Source organism: Hyperolius riggenbachi, chromosome 5 (genome assembly GCF_040937935.1).
Source record: "Hyperolius riggenbachi isolate aHypRig1 chromosome 5, aHypRig1.pri, whole genome shotgun sequence".
NCBI classification, from domain to species: domain Eukaryota; kingdom Metazoa; phylum Chordata; class Amphibia; order Anura; family Hyperoliidae; genus Hyperolius; species Hyperolius riggenbachi.
This window is the reverse complement of record NC_090650.1, coordinates 18,983,904-19,002,070: the sequence shown is the minus strand read 5'-3', so window position 1 is coordinate 19,002,070 and position 18,167 is coordinate 18,983,904. Positions and strand designations below refer to the sequence as shown.

The 18,167-nt window shown below is 47.7% G+C and overlaps 1 protein-coding gene and 1 long non-coding RNA gene across 2 annotated transcripts in view; both read right to left on the bottom strand.

Annotated features, from left to right (window-relative positions):
- Window positions 1-18,167, bottom strand: part of LOC137518000 (uncharacterized) — a 246,625-nt gene that overhangs the window by 141,577 nt on the left and 86,881 nt on the right. The window lies entirely within an intron of this gene.
- Window positions 9,745-15,141, bottom strand: LOC137517999 (uncharacterized). Its single transcript, XM_068235126.1, has 3 exons — window positions 14,786-15,141; window positions 14,159-14,260; window positions 9,745-10,652 (listed from the first exon to the last, which is right to left on the bottom strand). The coding sequence occupies exons 1-3, from the start codon at window positions 14,971-14,973 to the stop codon at window positions 10,010-10,012; spliced, it is 933 nt and encodes a 310-aa protein (XP_068091227.1). The 5' UTR covers window positions 14,974-15,141; the 3' UTR covers window positions 9,745-10,009.

Sequence of the window (18,167 nt, the reverse complement as noted above, 5' to 3'; positions counted from 1 at the left end):
CCGCTGTACGACCCCATGTAGTCAGCCACCATGCGGGTCAGGCGCTGGCTGTGACCGGAGGAGGATGCTGCTGCATGCATCTCCTCTCTAGTCACTGCTGCCGGAGCCTCTACAGTCCTGTAGAGCTCGTGGCTGAGAGACAGCAGGTCTGTGGGGCGCTTGCTGCTGCTGGATGCAGGCACCTGCTGCTGCCTCTGTGCTGGCTGCTGGACAGTGGGGGTGGAAGGCTGGGGGAAGGCTTCCTCCAAGCGCTCAACAAGGGCCTGCTGCAAGCTCCTTATTTGTTGCGCTGGGTCTCCTCCTGCAGGCGGCAGGAACTGGCTCAACTTCCCCTTGAGGCGTGGGTCCAACATCATGCTGATCCAGATGTCCTCCCTCTGCTTCATCTGGATCACCCTGGGGTCCCTGCGCAGGCACGTCAGCATGTGCGCTGCCATTGGGAAGAGGCGGGCCACGTCTGCTGGCACATCGACGTCAGTGCTGTCCTCATCCTCCTCCTCTGCCGCCTCATCCTCTCTCCACCCCCGCACCAACTCAGCTGCGCTGTGCTGATCCCCCTCATCAGCAGCCAGGTCAGGGACCTCCACCAAGTCCTCCTCCTCCTCCCCCTCAGAGGTGGACTGCGCAGCTGGTTGCCGCTCCTGCTGGTCCAAGGCTGCCGCTCCCTGTTCCAGCAAACCATCGAGGGCCCTGTTCAGCAGAGAAACCAGGGGCACCCACTCGCAGACCATAGCATGGTCCCTGCTCACCATGTTTGTGGCCTGCAGGAAGGGAGCCAGCACAAAGCACACCTGCTGCATGTGCCTCCAGTCATCATCGGGGACGATGGACGGGATGTTGCTGGTCTTGTCCCTTCTCCGAGCTGCGGAAACAGTGGCCAGGGCAAGGTACTGGTTGACAGCGTGCCTCTGTTCAACCAGACGCTCCAACATCGCCAGGGTGGAGTTCCAGCGAGTCGGAACGTCAATGATCAGCCGATGGCGTGGCAGATCCAGCTCCTTTTGCACGTCTTCCAGGCTCGCACAGGCTGCAGCCGAGCGCCGGAAGTGACGCACAACATTCCTTGCCGTTTCCAGCAGTTCGCCCATCCCCTGGTAGGTGCGCAGGAACTTCTGCACCACCAGGTTCAGCACGTGGGCAAGACAGGGGATGTGGGTCAGGTTTCCCCTGTCTATGGCAGCAACCAGATTGGCCCCATTGTCGGACACCACCTCTCCGACTCTGAGGCCTCTGGGGGTCAGCCAAATCCTCTCCTGCTCCTGGAGTTTGGCCAACACGTGGGCTGCCGTCAGCTTGGTCTTGCCAAGGCTGACCAAGTGCAGCAGCGCTTGGCAGTGGCGGGCCTTCACGCTGCTGCTGAGGCGGGGGGTTTGGCCAGGTGTGGCGGAGGATGGCAGAGGATCGGAGGAACCCGCTGCAGTTCCCCTGACCCTGCGGGGTGGCACCACCCACTGTGTTGCTGCTGCTGCTGCTGCTGTGCCCGCTGCTGCTCTCCCATCCTCACCCCCTTCCACCAAGCTGACCCAGTGGACAGTGAAGGACAGGTAGCGGCCTGTCCCGAAGCGGCTGCTCCAGGAGTCCATGGTGACGTGGACCCTTTCACCAACCGCGTGCTCCAGCCCTCGCTCCACATTGGCCATCACAAAGCGGTGCAGTGCTGGAATGGCCTTGCGGGAGAAAAAGTGTCTGCTGGGGAGCTGCCAGTCTGGGGCTGCACAAGCAAGCAGCGCCCGCATGTCGCTCCCCTCCTGCACGAGCGTGTACGGCAGGAGTTGGGAGCACATGGCCCGTGCCAGCAAGCCGTTCAGCTGCCGCACGCGACGGCTGCTGGGAGGCAGAGCCCTAACCACCCCCTGGAAGGACTCGCTCAAAAGGCTCTGGCGTGGCCTTTTGCTGACACGGGAATCACCAGACACAGCGGAGGAGGCCACTGAGGACTGGCTGCCAGAACAGGCCTCAGTGTCGGCGGCAGGAGTTGCAGAGGGGGGAGGAGCAGTGCGTTTCCGCACTCCTGCTGGTGCTGCTGGAGGAGCAGGAGGGCGGGTGGCTGCTGTTGCTGCTGCTGAAGGCTGTGCAGTGATGGGTGTGGTGCCACTGCCAGCACCAGATGCCTTCAGCCTCTGGAACTCCTCATGCTGGTGGAAATGTTTAGCCGCAAGGTGGTTGATCAGCGAGCTGGTGCTGAACTTTAAGGGGTCTGCACCTCTGCTCAACTTCCGCTGACAGTGGTTGCAAGTGGCGTACTTGCTGTACACAGTGGGCATGGTGAAAAAGCGCCAGATTGGTGACAGAAACATCCCCCTACGGCATGGAAGCGCTGCTGCCTGTCTCCCTGTGGTGGTTGGGGGGGGGGGCTTGGGTGCGGCTGGTGGTGGTACTGGCTGATGCTGCTGCTGCTGCTGCTGAGCCTGAGACACCAGCAGGCTGTGGGTCGCTGCCAATGCTTGCAATGATGCGCCTCCTTGCAAGGCCCACAAGCGCATCCTCCTCCTCCTCCGAGCTGCTGAGGACGACATCCCCTGGAGGTGGTGGCACCCAGTCTCTGTCTGTCACCGGGTCATCAACATCATCCTCCCCCTCCTCAAACATGTCCTGCTGGGATGATGACCCCCCAAACTCCTCTCCTGATGCATGGATGGGCTGCTTGACTGTCGCCACAGTCTTGCTGTCCAATCCCTCATCCCCCAAAGTGCCCATCAGCATCTCCTCCTCAAAATCGCCAACAACAGCAGACAATTGACTCATCATGCCTGGGGTCAAAAGAGTGCTGAATGAGAGGTCGGCGACTGACGGTGAACTGGCCTCCTCCCCAGACCCTGCTGGGCGGCTGCTGCGAACAGGGGTGGTGGTGGTGGTGGTGGTGAGGGTGGAGGCCTCGGATGCAGAGCTGATGGCGGGCTGCTCATCCTCCGTCATGAGTTGCACCACAGTGTCTGCATCCTTTTCCTCAATGGGACGTTTCCGACCCGGCTGGAGGAAAATCGGAGCAGGTGCTACACGCTGCTGCTGCTGTGTCTCTGCAGCGTGAGTTGCAGATGCTCCTGCTGGGCGGCGCCCAAGGCGTCCACGGCCAGTGGCTATGGGAGGAATGTTAGCCACTGACGCTGCTGCTGCTGCTGCGGAACTGTGCATGGTGGCGCGCCCGCGGCCGCGGCTTGCCACAATGCTGCTCCCTCTCCTCCTGATTCCCTTGCTGCCCTTCCCCTTGCCCAAACCGCGCTGGCTGCCACTTCCAGACATCTTCAATGTTTTGGGCGTATAGACAAAAGTTTTTTAAAAGGGCGGGTGAAAAGTGGGGTACTTTAATGGAGTGGGTTGGTTGGTGAGGTGACTGAGTGAGTGTCCCCTAGTACAGTAAGTAAGTAGTAACAGTCAGGAAGTACAACTAGCAGTTACAATAATCAGTAGTAATCACAAGTAAATTTAGTGTGTGTACACTCAGACAGTGAGTGCACGCAGGCAGGAGCTAGTAGCCTATGAACACAGTGACTGAGTGTCCTAGACTCCTAGTACAGTAAGAGTAAGTAGTAGCAGTAAGAAGAACTAACTAATTACAATAATCAATCAGCGATCAGAAGGAAATGGAGTGTGGGTGTGTGTACACTCAGACACTGAGTGCACGCACGCAGGAGCTAGTAGCCTATGAACACAGTGACTGAGTGTCCTAGACTCCTAGTACAGTAAGAGTAAGTAATAACAGTAAGTAGAACTAACTAATTACAATAATCAATCAGCGATCAGAAGGAAATGGAGTGTGGGTGTGTGTACACTCAGACAGTGAGTGCACGCACGCAGGAGCTAGTAGCCTATGAACACAGTGACTGAGTGTCCTAGACTCCTAGTACAGTAAGAGTAAGTAGTAACAGTAAGAAGAACTAACTAATTACAATAATCAATCAGCGATCAGAAGGAAATGGAGTGTGGGTGTGTGTACACTCAGACACTGAGTGCACGCACGCAGGAGCTAGTAGCCTATGAACACAGTGACTGAGTGTCCTAGACTCCTAGTACAGTAAGAGTAAGTAATAATAGTAAGTAGAACTAACTAATTACAATAATCAATCAGCGATCAGAAGGAAATGGAGTGTGGGTGTGTGTACACTCAGACAGTGAGTGCACGCACGCAGGAGCTAGTAGCCTATGAACACAGTGACTGAGTGTCCTAGACTCCTAGTACAGTAAGAGTAAGTAATAACAGTAAGTAGAACTAACTAATTACAATAATCAATCAGCGATCAGAAGGAAATGGAGTGTGGGTGTGTGTACACTCAGACAGTGAGTGCACGCACGCAGGAGCTAGTAGCCTATGAACACAGTGACTGAGTGTCCTAGACTCCTAGTACAGTAAGAGTAAGTAATAACAGTAAGTAGAACTAAATAATTACAATAATCAATCAGCGATCAGAAGGAAATGGAGTGTGGGTGTGTGTACACTCAGACAGTGAGTGCACGCACGCAGGAGCTAGTAGCCTATGAACACAGTGACTGAGTGTCCTAGACTCCTAGTACAGTAAGAGTAAGTAGTAACAGTAAGAAGAACTAACTAATTACAATAATCAATTAGCGATCAGAAGGAAATGGAGTGTGGGTGTGTGTACACTCAGACAGTGAGTGCACGCACGCAGCAGCTAGTAGCCTATGAACACAGTGACTGAGTGTCCTAGACTCCTAGTACAGTAAGAGTAAGTAATAACAGTAAGTAGAACTAACTAATTACAATAATCAATCAGCGATCAGAAGGAAATGGAGTGTGGGTGTGTGTACACTCAGACAGTGAGTGCACGCACGCAGGAGCTAGTAGCCTATGAACACAGTGACTGAGTGTCCTAGACTCCTAGTACAGTAAGAGTAAGTAGTAACAGTAAGAAGAACTAACTAATTACAATAATCAATCAGCGATCAGAAGGAAATGGAGTGTGGGTGTGTGAACACTCAGACAGTGAGTGCACGCAGGCAGGAGCTAGTAGCCTATGAACACAGTGACTGAGTGTCCTAGACTCCTAGTACAGTAAGAGTAAGTAGTAACACCAGTAAGTAGAACTAACTAATTACAATAATCAATCAGCGATCAGAAGGAAATGGAGTGTGGGTGTGTGTACACTCAGACAGTGAGTGCACGCAGGCAGGAGCTAGTAGCCTATGAACACAGTGACTCAGTGTCCTAGACTCCTAGTACAGTAAGAGTGAGTAAGTACAAGTAGTAACAGTAAGTAGAACTAACTAATTACAATAATCAATCAGCGATCAGAAGGAAATAGAGTGTGTGTTGTGTGTGTACACTCAGACAGTGAGTGCGCACACGCAGGAGGTAGTAGTAGCCTATATGAACAGTGACAGTGAGTGTCCCTACGGGTACAGTAAGAGTAAGTAGTAAGTAAGTACAACTAACAATAATCAAACAGTAATGAGAAGGAAATAGAGTGTGTGTACACACAGACAGTGAGTGAGTGCACACACGCAGGAGCTAGCTAGTAGCCTATAAACAGTGACAGTCAGTGAGTGTCCTACTCCTAGTACAGTATAACTACAATACTATTAGTAAAGGACAGCAGAAATACTGGTATAGAATATGAGAGAAATAAACAGAGGACAGCTGCCCACAGAGGCAAGGCCCCCCTGAGGCCTAAACCTGTAAGCTTGCAGCAGCTGCCTGCAGTTCTCTAATGTAACACACAAGCTACTAACTAAAATACAATGTCTATCTAACTAACAACAATATAGGTGTATATGGCAGGTGTAGGTGAGCAAAAACGCTAGGTAAATGACCACAATAGAGCACTTGCTAAGCCAAAGCACAAAGGAGCAACTCTCTCTCTGTACAAGTCTCAGGCAAGCATGGAAAAACCTAACATGGCGGCCGCTATTTATAGGGTAGGGGCTGGCCAGGGTCCCCCTCTGTGATTGGCTGCCGTCAGAGGGCCTGGGAGCCCTCTGATTGGCTCTAAGGACATCAATCTGGGCTATGACGCTATTCGAGCTCGGTACCGAGCTCGAATAGCGCCGGGTGGCTCGAATAGCTCGAATAGTGAATGGGCTATTCGAGTGTACTCGGATAGCCCATTCGAATAGCTCCAGCTATTCGGAGCTCGAATACCGAGCTCGAATAGCTGAAAAAGAGCTCGAATATTCGAACTACTCGAATATTCGAGCTCTGCTGAGCACCACTGGTTCTCTGTTTCATCAGGCTAATATAAAAAACAAGATGGCGGCATCTCTTTTTATAGGAAATGCTAAACATTGGTTCTTTGGGATTGGCCAATCCACATTACATGGGCAGTACTATGCAAAATAGTGTGAGGTCATAAAGGTGGTGCTAATGATGTAACTTCCACTAGGTGGAGTATGTAAATAAGAAGGAGGAGTTAGAAAACTGCTCCTTTATCACAATACTATAAAGATCACTGAATAAAACAATTGAAAGTTGTATATATAGCAGTAACATTTTTTAGAAAGGATCTTCTTAATTTAAATTGCTCGATCTTAAGAGGAAAGTAATATTGAAATTTCCGAATAATCAGTCACCATAATGGGGTACCATTAATGGTTCCCTAGGGTATTTATAGATAAAAAAAGGGACGTGGTATAATGTGAATTCGCTCACAATTTCACATGGTTACAAACAAAACAGGCATCATGCATAAGAACCACATATGTATGTATATGTAGCACGTGGGTTTGCCTACCAATGGCTGTACCCCACAGCCACACATACCTGTTGTTCACAATCAAATCTTCCATTATATAAGTTGTAGATAAGGAGGGGAGGGGAATAAAATAGGAACCAGAACAGAGAGATTGATTGTCATCAAAAATAAATTGTATGCATTAATATCCTATATCCCTATTAACCAGCCGGGCGGTATGGACGAGCTCAGCTCGTCCATCACCGCCGGAGGCTGCCGCTCAGGCCCTGCTGGGCCGATTTTCATCAAATAAAAAGCAGCACACGCAGCCGGCACTTTGCCAGCCGCGTGTGCTGCCTGATCGCCGCCGCTCTGCGGCGATCCGCCGCGAGCAGCGGTGAAAGAGGGTCCCCCCAGCCGCCTGAGCCCTGCGCAGCCGGAACAAATAGTTCCGGCCAGCGCTAAGGGCTGGATCGGAGGCGGCTGACGTCAGGACGTCGGCTGACGTCCATGACGTCACTCCGCTCGTCGCCATGGCGACGAAGTAAACAAAACACGGAAGGCCGCTCATTGCGACCTTCCGTGTCACTTTTGGCCGCCGGAGGCGATCAGAAGAACTCCTCCGGAGCGCCCTCTAGTGGGCTTTCATGCAGGCAACTTTCAGTTGGCTGCATGAAATAGTTTTTTTTTTATTTAAAAAAAAACCTCCCGCAGCCACCCTGGCGATCTTAATAGAACGCCAGGCAGGTTAAGGAATATATGGGGCCTGACTGATTTTAAAATATGTGGCGTTTATGGCTCTCTCAGCCAAAAAGCTTCCTGACCCCTTCGCTAAAGGGACTAGATACTCTAGATAAATGAGGGAATTTGAAGGGGTGAGGGAATTTCCCCAAACCAGTTTCGAGAATCATTTCACGAAAGTGCAAAAATGTTAAAATCAGTCTTTTTGAAAGCTACAAGGTGTTCCCGAGCCAAAGCTCAGGTACAAAACGAGATACTTAAAGTGGATTTGAGATGAAAAACTAACTATAACAAGTAAATTGTCTGTATATCTTATCTAAAGTTTAGATAGTTTACACAGCAAATTTAGCTGCAAACAGCTTTAAAAGGAAGAAATCCCCTGTGTTTACATCATACGGCGCTGCTGCGCAGCACCGCCGTAAAGGAGATCGGCGATCCCTGGCCTCTGATTGGCCGGGGATCGCCACAGTCTGATAGGCTGAAGCCCAGGGGAAAGAGGAAAGGGAGGGAAGGACAGGGAGGCCGAAAATCGCTGTGGAGGGGGGCTTTGAGGAGCCCCCCCGTAAGGCGAAAATAGCCGGCGGCGATCAGACCCCCCCAGCAGGACATCCCTCTAGTGGGGAAAAAAGGGGGGGAAGTCTGGTCGCCCTGGCTGTCTGCTGATCTGTGCTGTGGGCTGGAGAGCCCACGCTGCACAGATCAGCGCAAAATGGCCTGGTCCTTAAGTGGTTGAAATAATACAAAACAACAACGTTTTCACTATTGACCCTGATATGCATAGCAAATCTGGTGACAACAGCACTTTGCAGTACATGGGAGCTTCAAACATCTGAACACTAATGACATTTCTATGCTATTTTTGGTAAAGGAAAGTGGAACGTTCTACGTTGAGCAGAAGCCTCTTATGCAACACCCAGATGAAGCTATGAAAGTCCCGTTCCTGCCTCGTGTTCAATCAGGTGGATTTGGACTTCAGATTTGGTTCCATCATTCCTTCCTCATTCTCATCTTCCCATCTTAGAGAATTTAAACAATTTTGTTTAAACATGTTTTGCCAAAATGCTTTACAACATAAAGAGAGAGCAGAGGAGAACCTCAGAAAGTCCAGATTGTCACACGGAGGTCAGGAACGGAGAAAACACGTTTGATGGGGTCATTCTGAGGGCCACGTTCAGCGCAGGATGTTGCAATCCTCTCAAAATCCTCCAAATTCTTGTAACACATTCCTACTAATTTCCAAGAATATTTTTGTTTGTTTACTATATAATGATCGAGTTTAATCCCTAAGAGCTGAAATTAAAAACAAAAATAGGATAAAGCGCCTAAACCATGTCAAACTAGGTCCTAAAAACAATACACATGTGTCATTCACACAAACATGGAAAAAAGCAACATCATTGGGTTATCATCTCATATAAAGAGAAATCTCACATTCATAATATGGATCACAATCTCGGATATGTGACTGGCCGCTCTTTGAATTTATTGAATAACTGACAAAAATAATACATAACTCTCTGTCAAGCTTTTCATTGTCTACCAATTAACCAGAGGATCCAGTTCTGACTCTTAGGGCTGGTGCACACCGAGCGGCTTTTTGGGCGTTTTCAGATCCGCTTGCGGCTGCGGATCTGCTTGGTCAATGTATCTCAATGGGGTGGTGCACACCAGAGCGGCAGGCGTTTTGCAGAAACGAAAAATGCCTGGGTGAGGCATTTTTTGGATTTCGGATGCGTTTCTGCCTCCAATGTTAAGTATAGGAAAAACGCAAAACGCCTGTAAAACCGCTTGATCAAGCGGATTTTGATGCGGATGCGGATGCGTTTTTTTCAAGAATGCGCACTTCCAGGTCAAAGTGTGCTTCCTGTGTGGCAGATTTGCATGAGGGATTTTAGACTGCGCAGGAGGAAGATGGCAGCAAAGTGGTTTACCACAGAAAACCTGATAATTAAGATTGAAAACAGCCCAGAACTTTATGACAAGTCTTTGCCTGGATATAAAGACCACCAAAGGGCTCATGAAATCTGGAGCAACATTGCAAAAGATTTTCTTGGAGAAAAATGGAATACTTTGAGCCAAAAGGGCAAGGATTCTAAGAGTAAGTATATGTGTACAGAATTGTTGTATTTTATTGATTTCATGCAGCACTTTGCAGACAATATATCATCACCCCTCCACTAAATGAGTAATTAAACAATTAGAAATTTCATTATCACAGGTCTCTGGCAAAGCTGTTCTCTCTATAGCCATCTCTCCTTATAAACAGCAGGTACATGTGTGTGTATGTACTCACATGTATTATTAGGGCGCTATTTGCCACTTTAGAGTGTCATGAATGATATAGACATACAACACGGTTTCAAGAATTTTTATTTGCACAATAATACTGATCTCGTCATGTAAGTAAATAGCAGCCTGCAGGTTTTTTAGTTCTTACAGTTATGGCACAAAATAATCAGCTAATTTGTCTCTGTTGTGAATGGCAGAAATGGGACCACGTAAAGTAGCTGGTGGTAAAGTGACAAGAGCACTGTTTGAAAGATCCCCCTCTTCCTCCTCTATGGTCATGCTATCTAGTGTTCTCACATAATTATGCAAAATACATGTTGCCTTCACCACTATTATAGCATACTTTGGTTGCATTTTTATAGCAGTGTGATAAATGCGCCATTTAGAATTCCAAAAGCACATTCTACTACTTGTCTGGCTTTGGTCAGGCGGTTATTAAAGACTACTTTCTTATGAGTCATATCTCTCTGTGCATACGGTCTCATAACATGCTCAGACAGTGCAAAGGCCTCATCAGCCACAAACACACAGGGGTAAGGTGGTTCTACAGTGTCAGGCCAGGGGCGTGGCGGTGGTAAAGTCATCTGGCCTGTGCGAAGCTTCACGCCAAATCGACTGTGCTGGAAGACTGAGGAATCATGGGAACTTCCGTAAGCCCCAACATCCACATAGATACATTTCAAATTAGGATCCACAACAGCCATGAGCACTAGTGAAAAGAATTTTTTATAATTGTAATAGAGACTGCCAGTGAATGCAGGCATAACCAGTCTGACATGTTTCCCATCCACTGCTCCAAGGCAGTTAGGGAAATCATGTTTCTCCCAAAAAAGCTGCATGTTAGCCTCCCACATAGGTACGTCAGGAGTTGGCATAAATTCCGGTTGAAGTACTTTCCAGATCAATTTGCAGGTGTCCAAAACTAAGTATCGGATTGTACTTCTTCCCATGAGGAATTGGTAGTGAAGTGCTGCATATGAATGCCCTGTTGCCAGAAATCTGCAAAAGAAAAGAAATAACATGTATGTTTATTTTTATTCCTAGTTGCCCTCCTGCGGACAAGATGGAAGTCGGTCAGAGACAGTTACAAAAAGGAGATTGAAAAGCAATACCATGAATCCAAAAGTGGGTCTGGAAGTTCGCAGCGAACAAAATATAAATATTGTGGCATATTAGAATTTCTAAGAAAACATCATGAACCGGCTGAGTAAGTATGGCGTAAATGTTAACCTATTGCAATGTTTGTCAACTTCGCCAATAGAACAGTGAAGGAAGGAGTAGGCCCACTAGAGTTGGGCCGAACGGTTCGCTGGCGAACGGTTCCAGGCGAACTTTGGGGGTTCGCGTTCGCCTGCATCAGGCGAACTTTGCGGAAGTTCGATTCGCCCCATAAAGCTGTATTGAGCAAAAATTTTCGCCTCCATTTTACTGTCAGCAGACATGTTATTGTGAAACACACTGCTTTCAGTGTTAAAGACCCCATCCACCCTCCCTTCAAGCTAGGTCCTTTTATACCATTTGACTCAGTTGTCTGCCTACACTAATTAGTTATGGGACAGCTGCTACACACTATGCTAGGGAGATTTTAATTGGCCTCCCTCCTCCCTCCTCCCTCCTCCCACCTCCCACCTCCCTCCTCCCACCTCCCTCCTCCCACCTCCCACCTCCCTCCTCCCACCTCCCTCCTCCCACCTCCCTCCTCCCTCCTCCCACCTCCCACCTCCCTCCTCCCACCTCCCTCCTCCCACCTCCCTCCTCCCACCTCCCTCCTCCCTCCTCCCACCTCCCTCCTCCCTCCTCCCACCTCCCTCCTCCCACCTCCCTCCTCCCACCTCCCTCCTCCCTCCTCCATCCTCCCACCTCCCACCTCCCTCCTCCCTCCTCCCACCTCCCTCCTCCCTCCTCCCACCTCCCTCCTCCCTCCTATTGCATTGAGCATAAATGTTAAATTTTAGGCAAGCTTCACTTACTTCTGTAGTGGTACAGTGCTTAGGGTGACATGCCCACCACACAGTGAGATCTGGGTTCGATTCCCAGCTATGGTATGATCTGGTGTTTGACATTTTTGTAAGATCTGACAAGATTAGCTGCATGCTTGTTTCTGGTGTGATTCACACTACTGCAGCCAAATAGATCAGCAGGGCTGCCAGGCAACTGGTATAGCTTAAAAGGAAATCAATATGGCAGCCTCCATATACCTCTCACTACAGTTCTCCTTTAAGCAACCTAATGGTTCTATTGCATTGAGCATAAATGTTAAATTTTAGGCAAGCTTCACTTACTTCTGTAGTGGTACAGTGCTTAGGGTGACGTGCCCACCACACAGTGAGATCTGGGTTCGATTCCCAGCTATGGTATGATCTGGTGTTTGACATTTTTGTAAGATCTGACAAGATTAGCTGCATGCTTGTTTCTGGTGTGATTCACACTACTGCAGCCAAATAGATCAGCAGGGCTGCCAGGCAACTGGTATAGCTTAAAAGGAAATCAATATGGCAGCCTCCATATACCTCTCACTACAGTTCTCCTTTAAGCAACTTAATGGTTCTATTGCATTGAGCATAAATGTTAAATTTTAGGCAAGCTTCACTTACTTCTGTAGTGGTACAGTGCTTAGGGTGACGTGTCCACCACACAGTGAGATCTGGGTTCGATTCCCAGCTATGGTATGATGTATACTCATGTATGTATCCCCAGCTATGGTATGATGTATACTCATGTATGTATTCCCAGCTATGGTATGATGTATACTGGTTTTTAAAATAGTATAATTCCCTGGCAGAAGAGACCCTCCTCCCTCCGGTAGGAGGGAGGAGGGAATAGGTAGAAGGGTAGAAGGGGAGGAGGGAGGATAAAATCTCCCTAGCAGAGTGTGTAGCAGCTGTCCCATAACTAATTAGTGTAGGTAGGCAAATGGTATAAAGGACCTTGCTTGGAGGAGGGAGGGTGGGTCCTCCAGCAGTGATGTGTATTTCACTCAATTAGGTGTTGCTCCAGGTATTAGAGCTTTTGAAACATGTTTTCTATCATTTTTCCAGCTGATAGAATGTTTTAAAACTTTGAAAGTTCGCCTCCCCATTGAAGTCTATTGCGGTTCGCGAACTTTTTCGCGAACCGAACCTTTTGCGAAAGTTCGCGAACAGGGTTCGCGAACCTAAAATCGGAGGTTCGGCCCAACTCTAAGGCCCACAATGCAATTCAGTAGTGTGGAACGCATAATCTGCCATCACTCTACCAAATATATTGGGGGACGTAGCTTAATGTAAGAATGGCATAGGTCCAGTTTAAAATGATTATTACATGACAGGAATGTGGACTGTTCGTTACCCAACATAACAGTTGCCTGACAGTGCTGGTTATATGTTTGGCTGCAGTAGTGTCTGCATCACACATCTGTAACACACATCTACCAAAATCAGTGCTAGTTTACTCAGGCCAGTTTTGCTCTATGCTTGCTCAGGGGCTGTGCCTAAAAGCTATGTACACAAATAATGGGAAAAATAGACAGGCTACTGCTATTGTTTTGCAATGAAAGATGCATCGCATTGTGCCCATATATTTGCTGTGACATCCATGGTCACTATTCCATGAACTAAAGTTGTGCTTTCCCCTTTCCAAAGGACTGAAGATAGCCTACCACCAGATCCTGAGGAGGACGATGTAGAGGTGCCACCTACCACCACCAGTGATGTGGAAGTTGAAGAAGACACTACACAGGATGTTGACACTGCTACAGTGGAAGACAGTGACTCTACTACCCCAGATCACACACCACACAGCCCAGCGAGTAGTCGGACACGCACAACTGTCAGGTCTAGTAGAGGTGTGAGGGTAGCAACACAAGGCAGGAGAATAGGAAGAGGTATGAGCAGGGCTGAATACGACCAGAAGCTGATTAGTTCAATAGAAAAGGCTGTTGATCATATGGAGAAGCGAGAGGATGAAATGAAACAACTTAAAGAGCCATGCACACAGTATCTTTCAAGTTTGGTGCCACTATTACAAAAAGTGCCCCCTGATAAGCAATGGGCAGCCAGACATGCCATCTCTGAGACCCTGGGGAGATTCTTACTACCTGAGAGCCGTGCAGATGACAATGTGCACAACTACTTGCAGCAACCACACCTGCCTGCTTCCAGCCAACAATATAATGCACACCCACAACTCTCTTACCATATGCAACGCATTTATGACCCACCCCACTACCCACCAATGCATATGCATAACATGCAATATGGTCAACAGCCTCATTACTCTATGCCTCCACCTCAGCGCCCTGATCAAGGTATGTGATTTCAAACATCATCTATGCACAGTGACTCTACAGTGTACACTGATTTAACATCGCACAGCCAGCCTCATACAAATGCTGAATCAGGTACACATGCTTACAATCAGGGCCCTGGTAGTATGTGTGATTTGCTATCACAACATGACTAGTTTTTTGTAGTTTTACATTTTATTTTATTGTTCAATGCTCAGATTTGGATCTTAGTTTACATTACCTCAATGTTATGAGGAGTCGCTCAGTTGGTGTGATTGCTAGGTGAAAGTTAGTGTCTTGTCGGCGAAGGGCATCCTTCAGTTTGGCTAAAAGGCCATCAAAACTAGGAAAAAAGAGCATGCTTATCTTTAGATCTACTGTTTTTTGTTGCAGAAACATTTTTCATTTGTGACATATTACTTTTGCTGCTGAAAGCAAAGTATGGACAACACATGTCCAAAATATTCTTTGCACAGAAGAACAAAACATTAAAACGAAAGATTTTGTTCAAACATTGCTTCATTACTGTGTCCCATATGCTGATTGTTGCCATATACTTAATGAAGTATGCACCAGGAGTATGTAAGGTCATAATATACTCCAAATGTTTTGGGTAAACTATGGATATATAATATAGTAGTTACTCCTATAGAAAAATTAGATGGAGGCCTTAGGCATTGAATACATAACACACCAGGATCAAGTATCACAGTTATTTGGTTAGCTTATGTATACACCCGATTGATTAATGTGTTGTATTTCTGTTTACAGTCAAACACAGTTAACTAAGGGCCAAAAAGTGCTTCCAATTTCATTCCTCCCCAAAATACTTAGCCCCATGATAAAAATAAGTGACAAGTATTCTTACCTGGACACAGACATGCGGGTGTAGCCAAAAAACTTTTCTGGATGGTGCCTCAAATCTCTATATAGGGTCCTAAATTGACCCTTCCGGCGCCGCTCTTGTAGCATGGGATGCACCCAGTATCTCCTTGTCCTTGGCCTACGTCTCATATATGCTGCTACACAGAGCAATAACAGCACATCAGGAAACATTTTCAAAAACAAGTCACTCTTCTCTCCAAACCACAGTGTCACCTCTCCTGAACTAACCCACAATGTTGTTAAGGACCCCACCCTTTTTATATTGGGTTTTTTACTTCAATTGCTCAATGTGCTTCACATGTGTCATCAATATATCGCACTTTAACCCTTTGTTTAAGGTCTTTCTACCTCTTTTCCTGAAAAACGCAAAACACTTCCAAAAACGCTTGCAAAAACGCACGCAAAAAACGCAAAACGCCCCCAAAACGCCCCAAAACCGCGCTATCAAAATGACACTAAGCGGTTCAAAAAACGCTAGCGTTTTGCAGATCTGCTTGCGGTTTTTGGTGTGCACCAGCCCTTACAGCTCTCCACAATCTCTCTCCCCTGTACATCTCCTCACCACCAGTTTCCACTTACCAACCCAACCGCAATCTCAGACCTGCACATGACCTTCTTTTGTCCACCTTCTTGCATTCATGCCGCTCGTACAAGATTTTCGCTAATGCTTCATCCCTCCTCTGGAATACCCTTCCACAACACCTCCATCACTCTCCAACCTTTGAAAACTTTAAATGTGCCCTTAAAACTCAATTTTCCATCAAGCATACGCTCTCCCTTGGGGCCTTGGGCCATTTCTTCAGGGCCGGTGTTAGCAACAATGGGGACCTAGGGCAAAATCAGGGGCGCCTTAACCTACTGACCACCCAGGCAGAGGCTTGGAGCGGCTGTCAGTCCAAGGGGAAATAAAAATTCCTGTCCTGAAAGACCTTTGTAAGGGACTGGAGAGAAATAGATTTCCTTCTGTTTTAAGAAGGCAAATTACACCAAGCTTTGCTTTTTTAGTAGGAGGGCATTTTGGTACCTTTTATCCCCCTATACATTCCTAGTAGCTTGGGTCACCCTGAGCTGCTTGGTTACTCTGCTCTTTTCACAAATAGCCTTCTGCTAAGTCACTGGTAAAGAATCATTCAGAGTTCAGATTTATAGAAACTCCGTAAGAAAAATGTGTCTGGTTTATAGCTGTTCTCTGCCCCTCCATGAGTCCACCCTGAGCCTGACTGACTGACTGACATTTAAGAGTATGTAGTGAAAATTTTCTACTCTCACAAGTGTTTTTAGGATTGCATCTCACTGGGGAACTCAGGGGGCTATTCCGGGTGTCTGGAACCTCCCCCCTGCACTGAGCTGTGTATTCAGCCAGCCAAGCCCGCATAATATGAACAGCCTCATTCTCCCTCCCTTCTTACTTCTGGTGCCTCCCTCCAGCTAATAGAATGAGAGAGGCAGCCGAGCTTCCCACACAAGAAGATGCAGCCTGCAGTGAGAGAATGTTGATTCTGGAGTCCCCCACTCTCCACAGCACAGAAGTGTCAGACATGATGCAATTAGAGGGCAGGCAAGCTGGTAAATACAAGTTGAAAAGTTTTTGACAGTCCCTAGACTCCAGGAGGGCTGCTTTCAGACTTGTGTGAGAGGCTGACAGGGACAGGAGTCCGATTACAGGCAAGTAGCCTGTGTGAATACAGATAAGTTCTCTGCTCCATCTCAGGCTATTCTCAATTTCTCCACTCCTCTCTCTGGGCTAGTGCACGCCAAAATGACAATCGCTATCAATTTGTGAGTGTGATTTTGTGAAGCGATTTTCACAGCGATTTTTGAATGAATCGCTCAAAAACATGCTACATGCAGCATACCTGCGATTTTGAAAAAGTCACAACGCTGCTGTGGGAACACCGTCATAGGGTAACATTAGCCAAGCGCTTTTCAAATCACTGTTGATTTGAAAAACGCTCAGAAGCACTCTTGGTGTGCACCAGCCTCCTTCATTCACCTTTGTTTCCCTCTTCCCCTAGAGCTGGCTGTCATACAGGAAAGCTAAATAAAAGTGCAATCCTGGTGAGGCAAAATATTATTATTTAGTATTTATATAGCGCCGCCATTTTCCGCAGATGCATATGTCCCTGCATCATATGGGTATCGCTTGCGCTATGTGACACTAGGTGGCATATTCCACTGAATTGTCCAAACTAAGTCTATCTCCCGTTCCTCTCTCGGGGGAGTTGTGCCAGCGCTGTACCCCGTTCAAATTTGCTGCTACCAGAAGCCCTCAGAAACACTCGTGTCCTTGAGTACTTCCAAAGATAGGCAGCTCCGTAATACGCCAGCGCACTTTTGTGCATGGGCAGTATGGAGCCACCTGTATTCGGAAGCACTCAGGGACATACGTGCTTCTGGACCTTTCAGGAATTCCCCCCTTAAAAATCCTGCGTTTGCCCCTGCATCTAATAAGGATTCATAGAAAGATTTGAGACAGTCCCTCACTATTCAGTGTACAGAGGCGACAGCGCCCTACAGCCAAATGTTACTGAGTCTGCAGAGAGAGTGAGACAAACAAACAAACAGTAAACTGTGCAGACAACACTGTGCTCTGCTAGAATGTCTGGCATGTCTAGATGTCAGGACGATTGCCATGACTAGCTATGGAGCGGTAGGATCATCTGATGCTCTCCCCATTGGGACACACAGCCTGCACTTCTCCCTGAATTCACAAGGACAGTGTTTGAAGTGTGTAATGGACACAGGGGGGGTTGCAGGTTTTGTCTTTCATTGTGAGCAAGTAAATAGGAGGGCAGCATCTAAATGCTCAAATAATGATAATGGACATGTAAGCAATGTGTGTAATTACATCCATCACTACTTATAATTGAAGCTGGCATAATAATGTATTTCCATTAATGCTGTCTGTTTGCCCTCTCTCTAATGCTATGTACCACCTCACGATTTTTCCAACGATTTTCCCGATGTCCATCAATTTTTTTTTTTTGAGCGACAAGTAGTCATTTACACAATGTCGTGACATCGCTTAGCATTGTGTGGTGATAAGTGACCGTCACTGAGGATCGGATCTTTAAGATCCTTGACGACACCCCATAAAGTACTGCGGTCGCTTGACTTCTCGTTTGCGCCCGTCCTGTAATGTCACGTGACATCTTGCATACCCGCTGGCAGGAAGATGAATCGCTGGACGCTTGTCATAAGGGACACCTCGCTGGATCCATCTTCCTGTGTTGTTGCAGTCACTGTGGTGAGTGTGGAGCTTAACTTTGCTCGCCCTCACCCTCTGCTCATGCTCCCTCTCCCACTGTCTCTCTGACCAAACAACTGCTACTTGGGGAACAATGGGCACAACTATGTACCCTAGT